Source organism: Danio rerio, chromosome 12 (genome assembly GCF_049306965.1).
Source record: "Danio rerio strain Tuebingen ecotype United States chromosome 12, GRCz12tu, whole genome shotgun sequence".
Classification (NCBI taxonomy): domain Eukaryota; kingdom Metazoa; phylum Chordata; class Actinopteri; order Cypriniformes; family Danionidae; genus Danio; species Danio rerio.
The window spans coordinates 47277549-47304053 of record NC_133187.1 but is presented as its reverse complement, the minus strand read 5'-3'; the positions used below and the strand labels follow the sequence as shown (position 1 = coordinate 47304053).

The 26505-nt window shown below is 39.1% G+C and overlaps 1 protein-coding gene across 4 annotated transcripts in view; it reads right to left on the bottom strand.

Moving 5' to 3' along the window:
* Nucleotides 1-26505, bottom strand: part of adam12a (ADAM metallopeptidase domain 12a) — a 251967-nt gene that overhangs the window by 67612 nt on the left and 157850 nt on the right. For 2 of the 4 annotated variants that reach the window (XM_073918906.1, XM_073918908.1), the window contains exons 7-11: nucleotides 25434-25499; nucleotides 21989-22060; nucleotides 18827-18996; nucleotides 18486-18570; nucleotides 13052-13200 (exon numbers count right to left, since the gene is read on the bottom strand). In XM_073918906.1, coding sequence (XP_073775007.1) covers nucleotides 13052-13200; nucleotides 18486-18570; nucleotides 18827-18996; nucleotides 21989-22060; nucleotides 25434-25499 — 542 coding nt within the window. The remainder of the gene's footprint in view (nucleotides 1-13051; nucleotides 13201-18485; nucleotides 18571-18826; nucleotides 18997-21988; nucleotides 22061-25433; nucleotides 25500-26505) is intronic. The other 2 variants (XM_073918907.1, XM_073918909.1) reach the window with 1 other exon arrangement.

Genomic DNA, 26505 nt, shown 5'->3' with positions numbered 1-26505 from the left:
TAAACTAAACAGAAAGATTGTTACAAAATAACAGAACACTGAAGCAAGTTTGACTTTTTCCCAAATAATATATGTTCAGTTACCATAAACAACACCACTTACAATAAACAAATAAAAAAATAAGAAAATAAGTAATAATGCGTCAAAGTCCAAATAAACATCGTGCAAATCCTCAGTAAAAAAATCAGATATAAATATTTACTATACTATAAATAGTTACATAACTAAACTAGATTCTATACTAACCATCCTCAGGTTTTATGTGCCATAAGGGTTAAACAAGGTGGTTGTGCAAATAGGCGTGTTTACTCATGAGCTGTCAATCAAATGATCTCCTCCAATCCAAGCTTGTTCAGAATAAGTCATTGGACACCCGTCACGCATCAAACCAGCAGAATTGAAGGAGTTTCTCCAGAGGGACTGTTCACCGCTAATGTCTTAATTAATGCAATTACATCGATGTGAAGCTTCTAAACGAGCACCTGCTGTGATGTGAAATTCATTTACGCTTTGATCTATGAAAGCTCTCTGAGAGACGACACACACTAATGCGCTGTAATAGAAGAAACACGAGGCCTAAATGTTTGATTTCAGACGTTCGTTTACACACAGTGCAGAGCAAGGTTATTTTAGAAAACCAGAACTCTAAACAAGACATATAATAATAATATATATATATATATATATATATATATATATATATATATATATATATATATATATATATATATATATATATATATATATATATGTGTGTGTGTGTGTGTGTGTATGTGTGCATGCCTGTCTATATTTGTGTTTGTATGTGTTTATGTCATTAAAAACTAGGCGCACTTTGGCTCAGTGGTTAGGACTGTCGCCTCACAACAAGAAGGTCGTTGGTTCAAGTTCCGGCTAGGCCAGTTGGCGTTTCTGTGTGGAGTTCGAATGTTCTCCCCATGTTGGCGTGGGTTTCCTTCGGGTGCTCCGGTTTCCCCCATAGTCAAAATTTTTTACTATTTCACTATTAACGGCGATTAATATTTAATTAATCGTAAAGGCTTCTTAACACCGTGTTTTTGCACGGAACAAAACTGCAGCAACTAAACAAAGTTATGCCAACTGTGAGCTAGTTTGTACACCGAGACTAATAACCATGCACACTGGACTGACTATGACTGAGGCTTTTAATTAAGGCAAGCTCGTTCAAGCTCATTATTTCCAATGGAGGGACGCGCACGCAATGCAACGCATTCACGCTTTTCAGGCACACCTAGTTGAGATGACAGGGGGCTTTTGTGACCGCGGGAACGGCATACGGCTGAAGTTTGAGGAAGAAGCAATGGAAAGTACACAGGTTTGCAAACTTACGTAAACCCACTTACAAATAATGGCACCAAGTGTTTTTGGAGAGAGTGCTGAAAGACTCAAGCCTGTTTCACACTGCAAGCGTGAGCATGACTTGTCTATGTTAACAGATTAGAGCTTTCATATTGCACGCAGTAACAGCGTGTCAGCGCGAGGCGTGAGCGTCGCTGAAGCAGCAGTGCTGTGACAGTTTTGGCACTGGGTCTATTTTTACAGCGCTGCACATGCTCAATTAAGGTGACAAAGCATTGATAAGGACCAAAACACATTGAATGACAGTAAAAAGTAGCAATTTAACCCACGGAATGCATCAATAATATCCACTGATTTTTATGTAGTCAATCAAATTAACTTTTAAAACGGTAACAAATATGTATTTAGGCCTGAACTGCAAATCCAAATGTAACATAATTTTAGTTTTAAACTAGTGGGGTTTGAAATCAATGAATGCTAATAATCACGATAACCATGATACCAAGATTATTTCAGAGACTATAATTGTACAATCAAAATTTATAATCGTTCCATCCCTAGACCAAACACATGTGCTATAGGTGAACTGAATAAGCTACATTGAAGAAACTAAATTGGCCATTGAGTATGAGTGTGAATGAGTGTATATGGATGTTTCCCAGTACTGGGTTGTGGCTAGAAGGGCATCTGAAGAGTAAAACATATGCTGGAATAGTTGGTGGTTCATTCTGCTTTGGCGACCTCTAACAAATCAGAGACGAAGCCGAAGAAAAATGAATGAATGAAATTAAAAACTAAACCGTCACTGAAAAACTAACTGATATTAAATTATAATTAGCAAAAATAATAATTGTTTTCAGAATTAATAAGCACTCATTCTGTAGTGGAAAATCTGAACTGAGGCTGTTTAGAGAAACTTTTTTTCTTTGCCAAATAATGAAAACAAGGTGTGTTTAACTACATGATCTTTAATATAAAGTATTTAGCCTTAATTCTTTAACGTTTACTTATTTTTTTGCTTAAATTGTATTTATGTGGTTTTGGATTGAGTTTTTGCACAAATTATTATTAAATTTTTTTATGAATAAAATTTTTTTTATTTAAATTTAATTGCTAAAATTGTCTCTTGTTGACACTGGATGTGTTAATAAAATACAATTTCTAAAACTAAATCTGAAACTAAATATATCTCTAAACTAAATAGAAATGTGTTTACAAAATAAAAAAAGCTAAACTAAATCCCTTAATAAAACGAACAAAAACTAAAATGTACAGCAAATTTAGAAATGCTATTGAAATAAAAACATAACTTAAAGGGGGACCTATTATGCTCCTTTTTACTAGATGTAAAATAAGTCTCTGATGTCCCTAGAGTGTTTGCTCAAAATACCAAACAAATAATGTTGTATAACTCTTTGAAACATTCCCAGAGATGGGTTGCGGCTGGAAGGGCATCCGCTGCGTAAAAACTTACTGGATAAGTTAGCGGTTCATTCCGCTGTGGTGACCCCGGATTAATAAAGGGACTAAGCAGACAAGAAAATGAAAGAATGAACTCTTTGAAACTGACCCTTTTAGGATTTGATCCTTTTTGTGCTGTTTTGGTGGCTGTCGCTTTAAATTAAAATAAGATTGTGCTCTTTTCAGAAGAAGGCGGAGCTACAAGTGCCTATGTGTCAGCATAGTGGCAGATTCAAAGACAAGACTAATGTTCTATGCTAATGAGGGAGAGAGAGTTGCTAGTGGGCGGGGCTTTCATCCTCTGACAATGGAAGCCATCAGCCTGTCTGACCTGACCAAAGAAAGTGACGATTGACGTTTCTTCACTAGATGGCAGCAGAGAGCATACGTTTCAAACTACAGCTGATCAAATCATTATAAAGCAGGCAAGTGATATTCTAAAGGTCTAAATTTTTTATAATCCTGAATGATTGTAGCATGTCAGACTGCCTGAACATGGCTCCCATGTCACACTCTAAGATTTCAGCTGTCAAAGTCAGACTGAACGACAATGAAGATGTGCCAAACATGAAAGAATACGCCCCCACAGTTTGCTGTCAACCACCCGTGACACTTTCACTGTCCTGCGCTCTGAAATGATTTCTCACAGCAAACGTAAACAATCTGTAGTTGCAATTTTGCACACCGCGTGTCTCAGTAATAAAACCAGATAGAAAAATCTGTTTTGACGTTACCCTGCGGTCACTTGAATTGTCGCATGAATCGGGTCTGAAATCTTCTGACACTGCCAGAACTTTATCAGAGGAAAAATCTGATCCCGACGGGCACTAAGCGGCTGTCAGTGAACATGTCAAACCAACAATCAAAAATCACAGACTTTAGCCTAGGATTTCAGAAATCTTTTAGGGTTTCCCAATTTTTTTTCTCAAATGGCAAAACCGTGGCATAATATCACAGTGTGAGCAGGGCTTAAGTCAATCTCTTTCTTTTGTATGTTGTATTTATACCATAGTAATCTGCTAATGTTTGTTTTGCTTTGGCTTTTGCGATTTATTTATTGTGATCTCCTGATTGCAACAGAGAAATAGAGGGAAACCTCTGTAGACTGATGGTATTTCATGCCGTTCAGTCTCATAATCTTAAAATGTGAGCAAAATCACCTCTTTTTTGATCACTTTAGACATTACGCTAGAGAATCATTCAAATTCTAGCTCTAAAGTGATGTAGTGAAGTAGCAAGAGTTTCTGCAGTTCTGATGTCAGCTGCAAATGTGTATGAACCTGGGAAGAAAGTAGTTCCTTGTACAAAAGGGTTTTTAGACTCTCCGTGTTTGATTTTATTTTTTATATACACGATTATGCTGTCGACCTGTTGTATAAATGCAATATCACACTAATAGCAGTAAGATATGGCTGTATATCAGCACTTGTGGGTCACTAATGGCCCGTTTCAACTGAGTGGTACGGTACGGTGCGGTTCGGTTTGGTATGCTTTTATGGCCGTTTCCACTGTCAAAAGGCGTACCGAACCAAACCGTACCGCACCCTTTCGAAAGGGTACCAAACACAAGATAGGGTTCCAAAAGGCGGAGCTAGAAGCGCAGCTGAACACTATTGGTTGACAGAAATACGTCATTTGCCTACGCAACAAGCCAGAATGTAAACAAAGGACCTGTCATGTTTGAAATACACAGCGAGAGATTACAGCGAGCGGAACTATATATACATATGCAGTCATGGTCGATCCGGGCTCAAACAAACTCTGTCGTCGTCTTGATAAACAGCCACAAAGTCATGGAGAAGAGCAGATTTACCCTGTGCCTCGTAGTTTTTTTACGAGCCAGTCTGAAGCGCGAGCGGTTTCGCTTTCTTGCTTGCGCTCGCCGCACGTCTCTATCTGAAATAACAAACTTCTTGAGCTGATAATAGTAACATGAGCTTGATTATTGACAAGCTTTGGAAACCCGAAGCTGACAAACGCGAGAATAACACATTCAGAAAGAAAAGGACAAACGCGAGAGTGGAGCGCGGAAAAAAGGCGAAGCCAAGGAGCACGTTTTTTAGCAAACGTGAACAAACTGCTTTGTTTAAATTTTTTTATCATCACCGTTTGGACTAATAGGAACTGGGAATGGTCGAATGACTCTCTAACTGAGTTTACATGTGCTGCTGAAGATTACAGACACAGATGAGAGGTTTTCACTGACTGTAGCTATACTTTGTGTTGTTTTGAACCTAATTAAGGACGAAATGTCTGGTTTGTGTAGTTCTTCTGTAGTTGGTAACATATCGGAGACTGTAAGGGTCTGTATGTGTTCATATAATCATTGATCTGCAGTTATAATCAAATCCTGTTCATAGAAAGGTTAGTAATAAACATTTATACACAAGTATTTGTGTGTATAAAGCGTCTAATTTGTGAGAAGTGCTTTTCATATATGTGAGCGACCTGTGCAGCTTTATTGTAGACATTTTCTTGAGCGAGCATGACGTCGACTGAAACTCTGTCGTACACCATACCCACCAAAAGGGTACCCTTGGTAGTGGAAACGCAAGCCTGATAAAGGTGACCCGTACCGACCCGAACCGTACCGTACTGTACCACTCAGTGAAAACGAGCCATAAGGCACTGTGGCCACAAACCAACGCCTGTCTCCCACCAGTGCCGATATATAGTCATATCACACTGCTACTCATGTGATATTGCTCATATACAAATGAGATATTCATTACTTATTTTACCTGCTATATCTGTAAGTTTCTGCTTCTATGTGCAATCTGTTTTTCTCCTTTGGTCTTGTTTCTTCATGACACTTTAGTATAAGCACAGAATAGAGCATTGTGTTACAGGTTTTTCATGGGTTCAGTCCAGGTCACAGATTTGATGAAGTCCAGCTAAAACACTCATGCGGATGAACTGATACACACCAGAGGATGCTGGGATGGATTTGGCCGGAGCGTGACCATCTGCCTCCTGAGACAGATTTTACATGGCCTGCAAATGTGTGATTTACTTCCCTGGAATTAAACAAGACAACCGCTATTACAGACTCACTGATATCATGTTGGTGTCTGGAGAAACTACACCCGTTTCCATGAAAGCGCTGACTCTCAGCCAATCAGAAACACCCACTGCCTGTCAATCATTCTGCATGTTGAGTCCTGACCCCGTTTTTCCTCTTCTTCTGCTCAGTTTCATGTCATTTTTTGAGTCCTCAGCCCGTTTTTTCATTATTTTTTGCTCAATTTTTATGTCATTTTTTTGCATTTATGTTCAATAAAGACCTAAAAGTTCAACAGTATTAAACTAAATTTATTAAACAAACGTTTGTTTGCATCACAAGCTCTTCTTAATGGGAGTGATATTTGAATAGATCCTGACTCTAATGATTTATGAGACTACATTTTCATTATAACCAGTCTCTGATGTGACAGTCTAATATATAATTCTGTAATATTAGCTAAGTAAATAGGAAAGCCCCATCCTCCCCTCACCATAATTGGCATCGTTATATTCATGTCAGAATAAACTTTTAAAGGTTCAAGACACCCTGGAGTACTTTTCTTGAGATTTTAACAGATTTGTGTGTGTTGAGCATTAGTTAAGACAACTTTAGCACTTGTCAGCTTTAATTGTGGGGAAACAGGATAATTCTGAGCTTTAGTCAGCTAATTTCATCTTCTAGGTTTTAAATCATTTTTAGGGTGGGATCAAAATCGGTGACGAAGCGCGAATCTGCTAGTGAAGTGATGATGCGTCGGTTTCTCATTATTATTCATAGCTGAGTTTTCTTATCCTATGAGAAGACCCTGCTACTTAAATATTCATAAGAGCATGTGCTCTCCGAAGACAAAACAGATTTGTGAAGCTGTGAGACCCAATGACTGGGTGAGACCATGTTCGAACACAGCATGCAGTATTTAGCTGTTCATTAGGCAACCCAAGCTCATTCTGAAAACGTAGTCCCGCGGACGTTTCTGGAGACAGCGGAATACGTCCCGGGGGGTTCGTACGGCTGCGTTTATTTTTTTCAAGCGAACACTGCTGGGCGGTGTGACGCTGTTCCCTTTCGCGCTTGCCTTACCTCCTTTCGGAGGGCTTCCCCGCTGCAACCCGTTTGTCCACTCAGCTCACCATGTACGTCAGCAGGCTCGAGATGCAAAGAGGGGTCAACCACGGCGATCGGTTTCGAGTCCGGGGAAGAGCGGTTCCAGCAATCAAGTAAGACAAAAACAGAATCCCAAAAATTAAATGAACGAGTTTCGTGACCGGGTGAGAACGGGGCGAAATCCGAAAACGCGGTGGAATAAAAAAAATAATAATCAGGGCTTTTATTTTTTTGGACGGCTTTTGTGAACTGTTGCTCAGGTTTAGGGAAGCGAGCGGGCGGGCGGGTCGATCTGTAAAATCGGTTGGGTTCAGGGAAGGAGGAGGGCAAGTCAGCCGATTGGCCGGTCGCGCAGTCAATCATCCAGTCAGTCGGACAGCGGCCTCCGGCGGGTTCACGCGAGAACAGCGCGGGCGTGGACCGCGCTCGCGAGAGGCGTCTGAGGTGCGAAAAAGCGCGCAACAGCGGCCTCTCGCGGATTCGCGAAAACAAAAACTGCAGCCGTACGTACCGGGAATAACGGACGTATTCCGCGGTCTCCAGAAACGTCCGCGGGACTACATTTCCACAATGAGTCTGGGTTGTCATTAGGGTTTCCATGATCCACATAATTTGTTGCATGGTTTTCCCTGCAATGCTGTCAGGGCCAATACAGCAAAGCTGTTGGTTTGCAGCAAGCATTTTTGTCAGGAGTGCTCTACTGTAGAGAATTGGAGAATGGCAGACTGTCATCTATCAATTGAGGCCCTGTTTACACTAATGCGTTTTCGTTTTAAAACAGCAAAAAGTTTTGCTACGGTTACGCCATCAGTCCACACTACGCCGGAGTTTTCGAGTGCTGAAAACGGAGTGTTTTGGAAACGCTGGAGAGGCCGTTTTCATTCTAAAACGCTGCTGCTCCGTCTCAGTGTGGATGAGGAAAAACCGAGACATCTGAAAACAGAGGCGGGGCTGCCGACATTCGCCTCTCTAATTGGGGCTTTTCCTCAATATTAAGTAGCCTAACGTTACACACAGTTCAGTCCTGCATCCTCTTCTTGTAAGTTCAGACTTTGCAAGTTTGATCAAGGCTGCAGTCTCCCCCTGCTCAGTTTGATATGGAAAACAGAGTACCGAGGACACGGGTAAATCTTCAAAGGGAACAGTGTACTTTATAACCTTATTCACATCACCCTGGCTACGTTGTTTCACTTTCTCAACAATAAAATGTAAACTTGATTTAAGGAACTGCCTATTTTCATTTTAATATTAGCAACTAAACAGACAGCAGAAATGTTGAGGCGTCATGCTCATATATGAGCGTCATCTTCACTGTGTGGATATTTATAACAAAACAGAGCCTATTCACCTTATTTTCAGCTGTCGAGTGGGCGCTGCCATTTGAATCTTTTTGTCTCGCGACTTCCGGTCACATTCACTTCCATTAATTTTTTGACGTTAACAACTGCTCGTTACGCTGCTTGATGTTGCAATTTTATATTTTCTTATTATATTATGCTACTTGGTCTGTGTAGTCATGCAAACATTTGTTTGTTGAGCAAGTAGTTTGGCCATTTTCTGCCGTTTATTATTCCTAGTCTTTTCCCCCATAGGTGACTAAATCGGAAGTTCTAAGACAATCGCGAAAACAGGCGCACTTCCGCATTTTAGAATAAGGTCAATAACATCACTCCCTCTTTTCAATTTCAGTGAAAATACGAAACATACCCTCTCTTTTGCTGAATATCAGTTTAAATAATCGATAATGGCCATTATAAAAAGTACATACAATAATTTTATACATTATAGGAAATAAAGGCAAGCGATCAGTCAATATACAGAATGTAGGCTACGTGGTTACATTAATCATTAACTTATCTTTGCGCTCAGCCAAAACAAGTTAACTGAGAACAAGTAATAGATTCCAATGACCAAAGTCAGGGAATATGCTGTTAGATAAAGACAACAAGATGAATGAAATATCACGTTTAATAAATATAGTGAGATTAGATCCAGTGGGAGATGCTTGATGGAGTCCGACTAGCACAGCTCTCATCTGGGTAGATAGGCTGCAGCGCTGGCCCGAGAGTGTGTGTGTGGTCACGTGATGTGCGTTTTCAGTGTTTTGGTGTAGATGAAGAGCTGTTCAGAAACGCTGGGTGAAATGCTAGTCTGGACGCGGATCGTTTTCATTCTAAAACGCCGTTTTAAAACTAAAACGCACTGGTGTAAACACGGGGTTGAGTTCATTACTATTTAGACAGATCGTCTATATCTGTGCTGCTGTGTTCCCCTATAGAATTACTAGCCCCCCTGAATTATTAGCCCCCCTGTTTATATTTTCCCCCAATTTCTGTTTGATGGAGAGAAGATTTTTTCAACACGTTTCTAAACATAATAGTTTTAATAACTCATCTCTAATAACTGATTTATTTTGTCTTTGTCATGAGGACAGTACATAATATTTTACAAAATAAAAAAAAAAAATTTCAAGACACTTCTATACAGCTTAAAGTGACATTTAAAGGCTTAACTAGGTTAACTGGGCCAGTTAAAATTTCTGGGTGGAGTTTGCATGTTCTCCCCGTGTTGGTGTGGGTTTCCTCCAGCTGCTCTGATTTCCCCTATAGTCAAAAACACATGCGATATAGCTTATTGCATAAGCAAAATTGGCCGTAATGTATGAGTATGTGTGTGAATGCGAGAGTATAGGGTGTTTCCCAGAACTGGGTTGCAGCTGGAAGGGCATCTGCTGTGTAAAATTTATACAGGAATAGTTTGCATTTCATTCCGCTGTAGCGACCCCTGATGAATAAAGGGACTAAGCCTTAAAAAAAATGATTGAATGAAGTGAAAGAGACCCAAAATTCACCCCAAAACAAAAATTGTCACTATTTACTCAATCACGAGTGTTTCCAAACCGTTCTTAGATTCTCTTTTCTGTTGAACATAACATAAGATATAAGGTAGCCATTGATATCCATATATCCATTGATATCCAACACCAAAAACCAGCACTAAAAATCAAACAGAATTGGAAAACATGGAGCTAGAGTAAATGATGAAAGAACATTCATTTTCGTGTGAACTGTGCCTTTAAATTGAATGCAAATGAGACCTGTTGCCTCAGCAACCAGCTGAAATAAATAAACTCTAACAACCATGATAGCCTATAAAAGCACATTCACATGCCGATCTGCACACCATGTGTTTGACAATTCATTCCTAAAAAGAGGTTAATCACATCCTCCATTGTTTTCATTAAAACAGCCTCCATGTTTTGTACGGATGTGTTTAATTCATGTGTTTTGATCCAGTTTATTTATCACAGGTCTCAGAACAGCTGACCATAAAAGCAGACGTACCGTGTAACAGCACAGCAGATGACAGTATAAATCAGCTGTAAATCGCACAGGCTGGCCTGTTTATGACACTGACGTCATGTACCAGCGGCTAATGAGCGCGTGGCTTAAGGCTAAAGGGTAATGATGTCCTGCTGGCAGGGGTGTGGATGTCTGCTGTTGTGCTGATGACCAAATTATGGAGAAATGGGGCAGAAACACAACTAAACACTGACAGACAGACATCATATGATGAGGACAGATGAATATGATGGTGGGGAGAAAGTAAGTAGATTTATTGAGTGAAGGAAAATAAATCTATTCTGAAGAACACTAGATGCATTGGCGTTTGATAAACTGATTTAAGGGGATAGTTCACCTAAAAAAAATTCTGCCATCATTCATTCATACGTTCATTTTCTTTTCGGCTTAGTCCATTTATTAAATTGAATTCACCACAGCAGAATGAACCGCCAACTTATCAAGCATAAGTTTTACACAACGGATGCCTTTCCAACTGCAACCCAACACTGGGAATTCACACTCGTACACTACGGCCAATTTAGCTTATTCACTTCCCCTATAGCACAAGTGTTTGGACTGTGGGGGAAACCGGAGCACCCGGAGGAAACCCATGCCAACACGGGGAGAACATGCTAACTCCACACAGGAATGCCAACTGACCCAGCCAAATCAGCAACCTTCTTGCTGTGAGGCGATCGTGCTACCCACTCCACCATCGTGACGCCCCTGTCATCAATTAATAAAATATTTATTAGTTTCTTTCTTCTGTTGAATACAACAGAAGATATTTTGAAAAATGTTACAAACCTGTAATAATTGACTTCAATATTTGTTTTTCCCACTACAGAAGGTTTCCAGCATTCAGTTTATATATATATATATATATTTATTTATACAACAGTTCTGTCTGGTTCTCAAATCTGATTGGCTGATAGCTGTGGTATATTTAAGTAATATCAGCACCCGTACAGCCTCTTTACCCTTTGTGTATTACTCCTCCCTCATACAGCCAGCAAAGAGCAGACTCGGCCTACAGTCTCGTGCCAACGCACGCCTTCCATCAGTGCCAATATCCAGCCATATTGCACTGCTACTCTTGTGATATTACTCATATATAAATATCTTATATATACATACATATATATATATATATATATATATATATATATATATATATATATATATATATATACACATATATATATATATATATATATATATATATATATATATATATATATATATATACATATATATATATATATATATATATATATATATATATACATACATATATATATATATATATATATATATATATATATATATATATATATATATATATATATATATATATATATATATATATATATATATATACACATTCATATATATGTATAGTTGTCCAATCACTTGTCTAATTAATCTAGTTAAGCCTTTTAATGCCACTTTAAGCTGAATACCAGTATCTTGCGAAATAACTAGTGAACTTTTATTTACTGTCATCATGACAAATATAAAATAAATCAGTTATTAGACATGAATTATTAAAGCTATTATGTTTATATTTTACAAAAATATACAGGGGGGCTAATAATTCTGACCTCAACTGTGTATTTATATATATATATATATATATATATATATATATATATATATATATATATATATATATATAGCTGAACGCATATATTAGCATCTCGTTTATTAGTTTTGTGAATAGGCTCTATGCACAGCTAGAGTTTTATAGCCAATAGCCCCTTTCACACATACAGACCTTTCCGGAAAATTGCCGGAATGCTGCGCTGTGTGAATGCAGAAGGAAGATTGCCGTAATAAGCGCGTGCACATCTAGAACGTGCTGACGTGAGACGTCTGCTTTAGCCAATCACAACAGTCAGACGCATTCACGTTCGCGCGGTTTGTGAGAATAAAAACCTTTGAATATTTTTCCAGACACATTTAGCTGCTAGAAGTTAGTCAGATCACGTTTATATGTTCTTCTTAATGTCAACTGTGTAAATAATCATCGATGAGATGCTTATGATAAGCCATTGTTTGTTTACCTTCAAGCTATGCGTGTGCCTGTGAAACAGACTGTGAGCGCCTGCACACGCACATATTATGAACATCTCGACATGCGAAAGTGATCCTGCGAAAGTTGTTCACAATATTGATCATCCACTGAGTTTGTAATTTAGTCAAATGTTTACAAACACAAGCGCAGCCGTTTAAAGCTCATTTGTGGTGAATGATGTCAGAATTTACCGGTATTTTGGAATGGATGTGTGAATGCTCTTTTCCGTAAAATTTCTGTAACGTCCTCGCCTGTGTGAACAGCGCTTTTTTGAATATACCGGTAAAGTCGTTCCGGAAATTTTCCGGAGATTTACCGGTATCACTCTGTGAAAGGGGCTAGTGATAAACTTCCGGTGAATGCTTGATGTGACTATTTTCACATCGGTGTTGTAATGTAATTACAATACAGTCAGTTAAATCGACTTAAGAATTCATTTAGTTGTTCAATCGTCATCAGTAGCAACAGAAATCCCATTGAAAACACTGGGGTAAAATAAACTGTCATATTTTAAAGACATGGCGGGGATGGGGAATGTAATTTAATGCAGAGCTTCTTGTCTGGTCTGAGACCCACTTCATATCGTATATCTGCCAGGCAGTGAAGATCGCTGACTTTTAAAGAAATCAAATCTTAAACATGGCAATTTTGTAATGGAAAGACAGTTCATCGTAAGCCCTTGGGCTGCCTGGCTGAAAATTAAAAGTCTGTGTGCATATAGTCCATTGTGGATGTGCTCACCCGGTGGAGGGCGTCATGATGCAGCCGCCGCGGTCCACAGTGGCTCTGCAGCCGCAGCCGCGCTCTGGCGTGTCATGATTCATGCCGAAATTGTGTCCGAGCTCATGGGCTAAAGTGACCGCAGCGCCGAGAGGGTTATCAGAGTGATCCTAAACACACACAAACACAACACAGAGATAAGCTTATTTAAAATACATTAATCTCACAATGGACCCTTTTCACAAGAGTGTCATGACGCGTTTAAGTGTCATCAATATCTTAAATGCTTAAAAGTATTTAATATTTTGACGGACAGTAAATCTGACATTATTCTCTCCTCAAGCTGTCGTTATCAGTCTCACAATATTTTCCTTATTCTGAAAGTCTTGTCGACACCATCATGGACTTTTTCTTTTATTGTTTCAGCAAATCAGATTGTAATTGATTTGTTGTACTCTCACATTCACTGAGCTCTGAGTTTACCAACTATGAGAACTTCTGCTGCTGCCTTTTCACACAATCACAACTTTACATCTCATAGTTTTTTCTTTTTTTCCTTCAGGATTTTGAGTTGGCGTCTGGCGATTTTGCCTTTTTCTTAGAATTCGGAGTTCACATATTTAAATTCTGTACTTTTATTTTGAAATTTCCATCATGATTTTGCCTTTATTCCCTCAGAATACTGAGCTTTTATTCTACAATTTTGCATCGTCTTCTTTAAAAAACTCTAACATGTCAAATACATTTTGAATTTTATTTAAATATTTATTTATGGATTTATTTATTTATTTATGTTTAATTGCTTAATTGTTTCTCGGTTTTTATTTATTTATTTATTTCAGAATTCTGAGATAACACGTCACTATTTTGACTTTTCATTTAAAATTCATAATTTACAGACTTTAAATCTTGCAATAAAATTTAAAATGAACTCTTTAAATAAAGCTTCATTAAATTTAATTTAATTTAATTAAATAAAAAAAATTATCTTTTAACAATAAAACAATACATTTTATGCAAAACATATTTAAAACATTTTGGGCTCTATTTTAATGATCTAGACCAGGGGTTCCCAAACTTTTCAGGCCGCGACCACCAAAATGACAATGCCAGTGACTCGCGACCCCCAATATCCTCTGAGGTGGATATAAATACAGAAACCTTGCATGCAATGGCGCAGACACACCAAAGGACCCTAATTTTTTTAATGTATGAGAGCTGTAAATGGGCCACAAAGTTTAACCAGGTGTTATGAAATCTGCTGCATGTGACGCTATTGCTGTGTCTTTAATACAATGTAATTACCCCAGGGGTTGCAATCTAATAGAAGTAGTAACTATAAGCTACTATAGTAACTTTATATGGTATAAACGAGTAGATCCACCTTCAGTAGGTAATGGATAAAATATGGTAATTCTTTTGGTTTAAAAAAAATAAATAGATTTTTGGAAACCACCAGGCGACCCCCCCTTCATTGTCCCGCGACCCCTCGGGGGGTCCCGACCCCCACTTTGAGAACCACTGATCTAGACCAAGGTGTAAAGCACATGACCCAAAAGCATTAACGGCGGGTTCGAATTCACTTTTGCTAATTTGAAGACAGAAAAATACGGTTAGTGCTGCGGCGCATGGCCTAACAGGGTTGTCATAGCCAGCCCTCCCTATAAGCGAACTAAGGGGCTGCTTAGTGCCCCGCCGCCACAAGGGGGCCCCAAAACCCACTAGTGGTGCGAGCAGTTACCATGCTGAAATTGTTTTATTTGCATTTTACAAATGACCTTATTTGGCAGTGCTTCAGTACTTAAATATTTAAAAATTTTCACTGAAAAGAAAAAAACAAAATCACGATTTTATTAAAGTTGCAATTGTTTTCATGTGAAGGTCATGTGGTGATGCATTTATGCCATTCTACCTTTTCTTCTTACAACTGCAAGTTCTTCTCTCTCAGTTCTAAACTTTTATCTTACAAAATAAAAGTCACGATTCATAGAAATAAACTTGGAATTAAAAGTAAAAGAAATTACAATTGATTAGATAAAGTCAGTTACTCTTTTTATTTATTTATTTTATTCCACTGCAAAAACAAGCATCAATATTGAAATCATCAGTCAAGCGCGCACACGCACACACACACACACACACACACACACACACACACGCACACACACACACACACACAAACACACACATATATATATATATATACACACAAATATCCCCATGCTTGATGATTTCACATAAACAATCAATTTCAATTTAAAACAAACAGGAGCAATTTTTCCCCCCCTCCGGGACCCCAGAGAGCCGAAAGGCGTTATTCGTTCTGATCCACCTTCCCTCTCCAGACTAGATTTATCCCCTCATCTCTCCTCCTGCCTGCTTGTTTTTCTCTGAGAAACGGTTTCACATGAGATCAGTAATGAGCAGACACTAACGGCTTTTATAATTACTTTTCCACAAATCCGTCAGAGCAGCAGAACTCAGGATCTGTAATTGCTCCAGCGCTGCCAGAACTCGACCAAACTGTCCTGCAGGCTTTGTTTTGGGAAGTGTGTGTGTGTGTCTGTGTGTGTTTGTGGATGAGGCAGGACTGACACAATTACACTCGTTCCTGTAAGTCGCTTTGGTAAGTCGCTCTGCCAAACATGTGAAAATCAAATTAAAATGAAGGAAAAACGCCAGCTTTGGTTCAGTTTGCAACATTTGAGTGATCGTTTGGGTCAGGATTGAAACTTTTAATTGTTTGGATGTTACTTTTTCAGAGTTTAAGATTACAAGCTAACTAAAACTGCAATTAAAAATGTGGGTAAAACTACAGTTTAAGTAAAAATTCAAATAAATAACTACTGGTTTACCACCTGCCTATTATTATTATATTAAGGGTTTATTAGCATTTATAAAGTAAGATCTTATTTTACATGCCTAATCAACATACCTAAACCCAACGATTACCTTAATAAATATTAATAAGTATTTAATTAGCAGTTTATTAAGCTAAAAGTATTAGTTAATGGTTTGCTAATAGCGTGAATTGTGCAATAAGATAAAGTGCGATCAAAATGTGGCTTCACCTTAGAATTGAGTGCATTAACTCTTCAGAATATAAATCAGGAATGCATTAAAGAGCAGGTCACATGGTATCCTGCTATAAAATATTATTTTGTCATTTTAACTAAGCATGTTTTGCCGGATCATTTTTAGAAATTTTAGTTTATTGGCCCTCAAATAAGTTGAAGTTTGAATTAACCTATATATGAGCAATATCACACGAGTAGCAGTGCGATATGGCTGTATATTGGCACTGGTAGGAGGCGTGCATTGACAGAGGCCGTAGGCCTTCCTACTTTGGAAGTCAAAGGTTACAGGTTTTCAGCATTTTTTCATGTAGGGTTTGATAGCATTTCTTCAAAAAAGTGTTATTCTCTTTTAGGCGATTGGCAAATTAATTTAGGGTGCTTTCACACTAGCACTTTTAGTCCACACCCGGGTTCAGTTGACGTCATAGTACGGTACGTTTCGCTAGTGTAAACGTGTCTTCTGAACTCGGGTGCGCACCCGTGAACCGTACCTGAGTCTGCCTAAAAAAGAGGCGGTCTAGGGTACGGTTCATGCGAACTCTGGTACGGTTCACTTCTGATGTGAATGCAATCGTACCAAATAACGGAAGTGAACCGCCAACTGTACAACAAACTATCGTTTCCATAACATTCATTTGTGTGTGTGTGTGTGTAACGTTTCATACCTTATGGCTTGTTTCCACTGAGTGGTACAGTACGGTACGGTTCGGGTCAGTACGGGTCACCTTTATCATGCTTGCGTTTCCACTACCAAGGGTACCCTTTAGGTGGGCTTGGTGTATAACAAAGTTTTAGTCTACGTCATTTTCGCTCAAGAAAATGTCTACAGTAATGCTGCACAGGTCGCTCACATATCATATGAAAAGCACTTCTCACAAAACAGACGCTTTACACACATAAATACTTGTGTATAAATGTTTATTACTAACTTTTCTATAACTTTTCTATAAACATGAGTTGATTATAACTGCAGATCAATGACGGTGCGAAATAGCCTACTGTAACGTCTGTATTATATAAAATAAATAAATAAATGAACATATATGAACACATACAGACCCTTACAGTCTCCGATATGTTACCAACTACAGAAGAACTACACAAAGCAGACATTTCGTCCTTAATTAGGTTCAAAACAACACAAAGTATAGCCCACAGTCAGTGAAAACCTCTCATCTGTGTCTGTAATCTTCAGCAGCACATGAAGCCTCTGATAGAGAGTCATTCCATCATTCCCAGTTCATATTAGTCCAAAAGGTGATAATAAAGATTAAAACAAGGCAGTTTGTTCACGTTTGCTGAAGAAATAACGTGCTCATTGGCTTCGCCTTTTTTCCTGTTTTCCACTCTCGCGTTTGTCCTTTTCTTTCTGAATGTGTCACTCGCGTTTGTCAGCTTCTCACAAGATCGGGTTTCCAAAGCTTGTCAATAATTGGTATTATTGACATGTTATTATTATCAGGTCAAGAAGTTTGTTATTTCAGATAGAGACGCACGGCGAGCGCAAGAAAGAAAGCGAAACTACTCAGGCTTCAGACTGGCTCGTTAAATCTGCTCTTCTCCATGATTTTGTGGCTGTTTATCAAGACGACGACATGGTTTGTTTGCAGGATCGACCATGGGTGCATATGTATATATAATTCCGCTGTAATCTCTCGCTGTGTATTTCAAACATGGCGGGTCCTTTGTTTACATTCTGGCTTGTTGAGTCTACGAATGACGTATCTCTGTAAACCAATAGTGTTCAGCTGCGCAGCTCCACCTTTTGGGACCCTTTCTGCAGTTTGGGACCCTTTCGAAAGCGTCCCGAAAAAGTGGTACAGTACGGTTTGGTTCAGTACGCCTTTTGACAGTGGAAACGGCCATAAAAGCGTACCAAACCAAACCGTACCGTACCACTCAGTGGAAACGGGCCATTAGTGACACACGCGGGACTGAGCCAGGGCAAACACAGTGGTACACAGACAGTGAGGTCTGCTTGTCTCCTCCAAAAACAGCTTCTGCAGACACTGTGTGATGTTCTGAATGTTTATAATATGTTTGCGGCAGATGGACGCGAGTCGCTTTCTGTATGTCCGAAACCAAAAGCTCCAGCTAAAGCAGAATGACCGCGCTGTGTGGACGTCTTTCCATTTTGGTGCTTGCTTTCCAGTCACCTAGCAGCGGCCGTAAACAAAACAGCAGCTCGATGACGCAAGCATACCGGGTTTCAGAAGGAAAAAAGACAGTGTGAACACAAACCAACCGAGGAGGTGGCAAGGGGGGACAATCAAACTTGGGTACAGTCCAGGCAATTGAACCAAATGTGAAAGCACCCTAAATCTTCACCTAATATTTATTAATTTTTTTATTTGGAATGGTTGACAGGTGTCACTCACCATGACGATGCCTCCTGACTGCTCGGCGGTGCACATGCTCATGATGGGAGCCATGCCAATGGTGGTGCCCTGGAAGTAAACACCACTGTGGAGGCAAAATAAAACTTGATGCATTTATCACCGAGTGCGTTAACGTGCATATCCATAACCTGATTATTATTCAAAAGCTGACAATCTATGCAGCCATATTATAATATAAACATATTTATGCCTTATTTATTTTTTGCCTTATTTATCAGAGTGAGGTTATAAAAATGGACATAAGGATATTTCTATGTGCTCTTTCTGTGTATTGCAGTAGTAAAGCAGTATGTATATGAATGTGTGTTTATCCAGCAGACCTGATGAGCTGAGCGTTATCATGGGCTCTCAGCGGCAGCAGCTTGAGTTTCCTCCAGTCCAGAAACTCGTGCAGTGATGTGAACGGATCTTGTGTTATAGAGCATTTGTCTCCGTCACTCCACACCTCCAGTCCAACCAGAGCCACGCGGATATTCAGAGACCTGTAGAACTGAGATCAGCAAAACAATATGTACAGCAATGAAGGAATAGTTTACCCAAAAATGAAAAGTCCTCATTCATTCATTCATTCATTTTATTTTCGGCTTAGTCCCTTTATTAATCTGGGGTCACCACTGCGGACTGAGCTGTCAGACTCTGTTCCTCTGTCCTGTGGTGTGCCTCAAGGTTCTGTCCTAGGCCCTCTTCTTTTTAATTTATTTATGCTCCCCCTCAGCAAGATTATTAGTAGTTTTAAAGATATATGTTATCATTGAGATGATGTACAATCATATTTTTCTTTTGGCCCTGACAGGCTAGACAAACTGTCTGTAGCGGCGTTCCATTGCCGCTATTGTTAGTAGAGCAAGCAAGTTTTTAACGCGTAAAAGTCAGAGTCCGTAGGCAAATGGATGCAAATAAAAACGTCTTTATTTTCCAATCAACTTCCAATCAACAGAATTACTTAAGCACTTTCCTTAATCTATATGCACACTTCTCTGTTACCTTGATTTACGTTAAGCTCAGTTACAAGACGAGACGGTCAAAAACTGTAGCTGCGTCCCAAATCGCATACTATTCTACGCCATTTTGTAGTATAAATAGTGTAAGTAGTGTGTTCACACTGAAAACTCAAAAAATATTAAGTGCACTTTAGTTACCCGGATGATGCACTCATTCAGCCGCTAAAATGAAGTGTGTAATGATGGACACTTCACGCACTCAACGACCGCAGGTTTGCTTACGTGGCGGAAGAGGCGGAGCTATCGGACGCACATGTTGAATAACTTTATTTATTTTGGATGGTGAAAGCAAAATTCTCCTATGAGAGTGATTATAGCGCCTCCCGATAGTGAATGCAGTTATACTCACGGCAGGTATTATTTGATAATTCGGTCGTTTATTTCATTTATTTGGCACCCTTCAAACGTCATCAGGAAAACGGTTTGAATTTCCGCTTAGTAAAAAAAAAACATTAGTGTGCCATTTGGGACAACACTACATACATATACTATCCTGTTGAGTGTGTAAGTGCATGAGTGCATAGTGTATAGTGTGCCATTTTGGACGCAGCTTGTGTGCTTCGTACCAACACTGTCTTCCTCCATGCAGTGAAGCCACAGTTATATAGTCTCCTACTGACACCTTGTGGCCAATAGCCAAAATACAATATATGGCTCCTACACTGTCTCTCTTGCAGTACTGTTTAGTCTCCATTAACAAATGGATGGCGGACAATTTTCTGCAACTGAACCCTGATAAAACAGAAATGTTAATTTTGGCTCCAGATAGCATCACCCCAATGATCAAGCAAATTTTTGGGGGTTTGTCATCTTCAAATTGCTGTGATATTAGAAATCCGGGTGTCATCTTTGATCGAGCTCTGTGTTTTAAAAGCCATGTTAGGTCTATTGTTTGTACATGCTTTTTTCATCTGAGGAATATTGCAAAAATCAGAGACATTGTGTCAAAGGAAGAGATGGAGATGCTTGTCCATGCCTTCATCTCTTCTCGATGGGATTATAGTAATGTTCTGTTCACTTGTCTGAACAAGTCTTCTATGGATCGATTGCAAGTTGTGCAGAATGCAGCGGCGAGGCTTTTAACCAACACCAGAAGGAGGTCACTCATTACTCCTGTGCTTAAGGCACTTCACTTGCTTCCCATTAGTTTTAGAGTACATTTTAAGATTCTGGTCATTACCAACACAATCTCACAGCAATTCGTAACTTTTTGATTAAGTGGCTAATTCGTATGAATTCATACAATTTAGTACGACTTACTCATACCCCAATGACGGTTGGGTTTAGGGGTGGGGTTAGGTGCCACGGCTCCTTTTTAAAATCGTACAATTTCATAGACTGAACTCATACGAATTAGCCACTAAACTGGCAAAACGTAAAATACTTATGTTTTCTTGTGAGATCTGGCAAAGACGTTTTAGCCACAGCCATTCCCAAAACTCGTCTTAAGACTGTTGCGTTCACACCAGATGCGGAACGCACGGGTAAATCGCGATATTTGAGCATAAATAGACGCATGAACATTTGAGTTTACTCAATTTATCCGCGCGTCAAAATCCACTTCATTCAAATGTCACATCCGCTTCATTCGGTGCTGTCAAACAAATCATCGCGTTCAAAAAAGTGTGCAGTTTGCATGTTCTCCCTGCATTCGCATGGGTTTCCTACGGGTGTTCTGGTTTCTCCCACAGGTCCAAAGACATGCGGTACAGGTGAATTGGGTAAGCTAAAAAATTGTCCGCAGTCTATGTGTGTGAATGAGAGTGTATGGGTGTTTCCCAGTGATGGGTTGCAGCTGGAAGGGCATCCGCTGCTTAAAACATATACTGGATAAGTTGGCGGTTCATTCCACTGTGGAGACCCCAGATTAATCAAGGGACTAAGCCAAAAAAAAAATGAATGAATGAATAAACAGTTATAAACAACGTAACCATAAAGATTTGGATGTTCTCATAGGGATTCTTATGCAATCACTTCCTGCCCTCCATCTGAAATTTGTGCGTCATCAATGAAAGCTAATGGTTACAGGTTTTCAACATTTTTCAAAATATCTTCCTTTGTGTTCAAGAGATGAAAAAAAAAACATCTCATAAAGGTTTGGAACCACTTGAAGGAGAGAAAATATTGAGTAAATACATTTTTTGGGTGAACTACCCCTTTAGGGCGTCCCAGTGGCGCAGTGGGTAGCACAATCGCCTCACAGCAAGAAGGTCGAGCCTCGGCTGGGTCAGTTGGCATTTACTCACAATCAAGTGGTTTAGAAGAACTATGAATAATTATAATTATGAATTTATTTCTTCTGTTGAAATTGGGGAACACATATACAGGAGGGCTAATAATTCTGACTTCAACTGTATATAAACCTTAAATGCACTTTAAAAGCAAAACATTTCAGAAAAATTGCTTCATACAATGATGTTTTCTGTCTTTATTAATAATTCATTCTTCCATTAATCATTATGACAGGCTTTCCGAGTTTACCTTGTCCACATAGTTTGCAATTTCCGCAAGCCTCTGTTTCACTTTCTCCACATCTTTCCCCTGTTTCTGATACTGAAATGCAAAAGAGGACAAAAGAGTCTTTAAACTGCAGCCAAATGAGCCGCTGGTTGGCCGGCAGCGGTAAATGTGACATGAGCTCATTCATTTTCCACAGATGAAGAGCCAAACATGAGCTCCAGACTGTCAGACGGTGAATGGAGAACGCACAAAAAAATTCTGAAAATAAAAGCGCAGGCTGGAAATGTTTCGTCCGTGACTGCTGTAGGTCCAGTGACAATAAAGCTTTGATAGCTGTAAAACTGGCCAGACTAGAAGAAATGAAGTATTTCTACCGTATGTTTCTTTAGCACCATCTTGCCTGTTTCAGTAAACTAAATGATCAGGGGCCTCCTGTACGAAGACTTGCGTTGAAATCATTCTAAAACATTGTGTAAGCACAAAGCAGTAAATGTGCGTACGCAGTGAAAAATTCAGGGTCCCACTTTATAATAAGTGTCCTTAACTAATATGTATTTACACAGGAATTAATAGTTTGTTACAATGTACTTATTGTGTAAATACATGTATTTACTTTGTACTTATGCTTGATTAAATACATGTATGTAATTACATCTGTAGTTAACTTCTGTAATTACATTTGTAAATACACTGTTGACCATCCCTCACACCTCAACCCACCCTTAAACCTACCCATTTCACCAAACCTGTTCATAACCCAACCTCTATCCCAACTCAAAAGCACCACAAGTGTTCTCAAATACATTATAAACACAGTAAGTACATTGTATTTATTTTTTATTTATTTTTTGAGGTAAGTACATAGTGGTTAAGGACACTTAATATAAAGTGGGACCAAATTCAGATGTATGAAACACTGCGTACGCGGGATCCCATGCATATTCTCTGTGTACTGAACTAACATGAAACTGAGCGCAAGTGCATGAGCACAAAACCCCTCCCTGCCTCCTCCCCCTAATAAATATGCTAATGACTCTCCTTTGGCAAAACCAAACGAAAAAGCAATGGCAAAAGCAAGCAGGAAGAGAAACTTTGAACAGAATGTGAATTGGAGGTGCTCCTATCGAAGGTAGACCAGAGAAAAACTGTGTTATTTGCAAGTTTGTCCTCTGGAATTAATAACAAAAGAAAAAAAAAATAGAGTGGGAGAGTTTAGCTGACGTGGTTAACGCAGTGGGGTCTGAACATCGCACTGAGTGAATTTTAAAAAAAATGGTCCGATGTAAAGGTGTAAAATTTCGTAGTGTAGTGCAAATAGCACACCTCGTTGGAATGAGCTAGTTGTGTGAATCTCGCCCATCACCGTTTGATTGGCAGAAACAACATAACTAAAGAGAGCAGCAAACAGCAACATGAGTGGCGCAGCTCGTAAAGCGCAAGGCAAGATGTTTTGACACGTTCGATCATGTACTCGGCTCGAATCCAGCGTCTGATGAACTCATTCTTCTTTCCCTCACAAACAAAACATCAGATTTTGCCTACTCTTCATCACGAGGAAGACAAGTAGGAATCATTAATAAGTGTGTGTATCATGTTAAGCACATTTAAGCATCACATATTATTTGCACATTTATTGAATGAAAATGTTTCCGATTCACGTATGCAAATTCATCTTCGGGTGGCGCCTTTATAGCAGTGTGCGTGCAGTCGATCGCTCCGATTACATTGGGAAAACTAGTGATCGCCTTAAATTGAGCTTTAATGTTTGGCTTGTCGACTGCATGGTATGGAAACCTTATATGCCTGCTAGACATGCGGATGATCCCGTCCCATACAGCTGCCATTGCGCGGCTCAAAGATACTTTGTAGTGTGCAATTTGACATATGTGTCAAAGGAGTCTATATATCTAGGAGTCGCCAATGGAAATAAAACAAACAACACACAAGAAATGACATGAAGTTGGAGTGGAACAACGCACATTCTCACGTCCATTTCATCGTTAGTAATTCCAAACGTGAGCGTGAAATCTGGCGTACACAAAGTTTTTGTGAGTACGCAGCGTTGATACATGAGGCCCCTTGTTTTGTTTGTTTTTCCTTATAGACATACACTGTAAAAAATATCTGTTAATAGTTTCTCAGTGCTTTCTGCAACCCAGGCTCATTCTAATTACGTACCCCTGTATACATTTCTGGAGAGCGCCAATTGCGTCCCAGGAGCTACATTTATTTATTTTTTTTGCAGTTTTTGTGAATCCACCAGAGGCCGCTGTGTACACTATTTGAGATCTCAAATTTCTCCAGCAGGCTCGAATGGCACTCGTGGTTCTCATGTAAATCCACTAGAGGCCACTGTTGACTGACTGACTCACTGACTGATGGACTGACCCACCCTCTTCCATCCCTAAAACCAACCGTGTTTATAAAAGCATCGATTGACCAGCGCTCACCCACTATCCTAAACCCAACCAAAGTTTTTTCAAAAGCAATTCAGAAAAGAAAATAGCCCTCACGGCAGCCTGATTTTTACATTTTAGGATTTTACCACATTCTCACCCTGTTATTTACTTTATTGTTTTTTAATTGTATTGTTTATTGTTTTGGCTTTAGTTTTATCTGCTTTCTGGAATCGTCCTTCACTGGACTCAAACACCCTGTCATTAGGCCCACGCATTTTGGGGGACCTCAGAGATATCATTAGGCGCCCACGACTGACAAAAACCACTCCCACTCTTCACTTTCATCTCTGAACCCCCGCCCCTTCCTCTTCACTTACGTTCGCGACCATAAGCCCCCTCCAGCACCCAACCCTCGCTCTTCTCATTTGTCCACGCACATCCCACCCCCCACACTTACATCTACTCCTCACTTTCGTCTGTGACACCCAAGCCAAACCCCCCTCTCTTCACTTTCGTCCGTGACACCCAAGCCAAACCCCCCACTTCGCTTTCGTTCACGAAAAGCACCCCCCTCCCCCTTCAGTGAAAGGTTGTTGGAGGGCCCGTAGCGGCCCCTGTATGTGGCGAGCTACTGAACAAACTGTTAACAGTGGGAAAGCCGTCCATAAGGACGCTGTCAGCTGGTAGCACGAAAAGGAATGAGATCATACCACCCCGCTCGCATTTGTTTTAAAGATGAAATGCAGCCATGCGCACTTCTGACTATATAATTCATGTCCTCCGGAAATGTATATAGCACTACGTTTTCAGAATGAGCCTATGTTGAATTTCTGTTTTGCTGTAAATTGCATATTGGGATGTTGATAATTTCTCTGTCCACTTTTGATGATGAAAATTCCCCTCTACAGTTTAACAAAGCCCCTTTTATTGAGATTTAAATAGTTTGAAATAATATAATACTTCAGAAATAAAATAAAGATCAATAAGTCTGAAAAACAACAGAACATTTTACAGGTGTAGTATGTGAAGTCCTCTTAAAGATAGCTGTAAAGGTGTTTGTTAATTACCTCTCGGTTGTCTGCCACAATGATCAGCTCCACGTGCTTGGTGCTGCTCTGAGCATCTCTTTTATGCTGCGGGATCAGAAAGACAGACAATGATAAAAAGAGAATGATCTTCTTTTTACTGTTTTTTTTTTGTTGTTGTCGTTTTATATGGTAATATTATTTTATATTATTATATTTATGAAGTTATTGTGAAGCATGCTATACTAGAGCTAAAGATCTTTGCCGGGACCCAACGGGTTTGGGCTTAATTTCTATCATTTTAGAAGGGGTGCGCGGTAAATGAACATGTGATGTACGTAGCCTAATCTTGGTGAGTAAAGGATTTTTTAATTATAACTAAATATTAATTACACCATAAAGGCATAATGTAGACTGAGTATACAGGCTAATATTGAAATTATTCTTTTACTATTCAGCTTCACCAAAAGTTTCAAATCATCAAATCATCACAGAGCCTTTATCTTAATTTCGTTGTTGTCAAATAACTTAATTTAGAATTTATTTTAATTTAATTTGTTAAGGAAGACTTGTTTGTATTGGTGTGTTGGCCAATTTAAAGGCTAAGTGTATGTACATAGGCTTTTTTTAGATTGCTGAGAGATGTTAGGATGTTACAGACGACTTATTTTATTTCTTTGTTCCAACTTCCAGTGGCCTACAGTCTACGTTTGTTATGAATAAATTATGTTAAAATTACGGTGGCCGGGAAGTGCAAAACAACATTACAAAGTGTGAAACACTTTTGCAAAGCTCGAGACAAATTTACATTTTGAAAAACATTTTTACGACTCAATTACATAGGAAAAACAATTTCACCAAGGACAAAACAAATTTACATTTTAGAAAAAAATAACAAGACGCAAAACACTTTTACAAATCCCGAAACAAATTTACAATTACAGATTCCCTACGGAAAGGGAAAATAATTATGGTTATTATACAATTACAGTACTAAATAATCCCACTCAAATGTCTGTAATAAGCATCGAAAATGTTTTTGAAAGTCTATTGTGCTCACCAAGGACGATTTTTTGATAATAAATACCTTCTACGTGATAAGTTATCAAGTGTT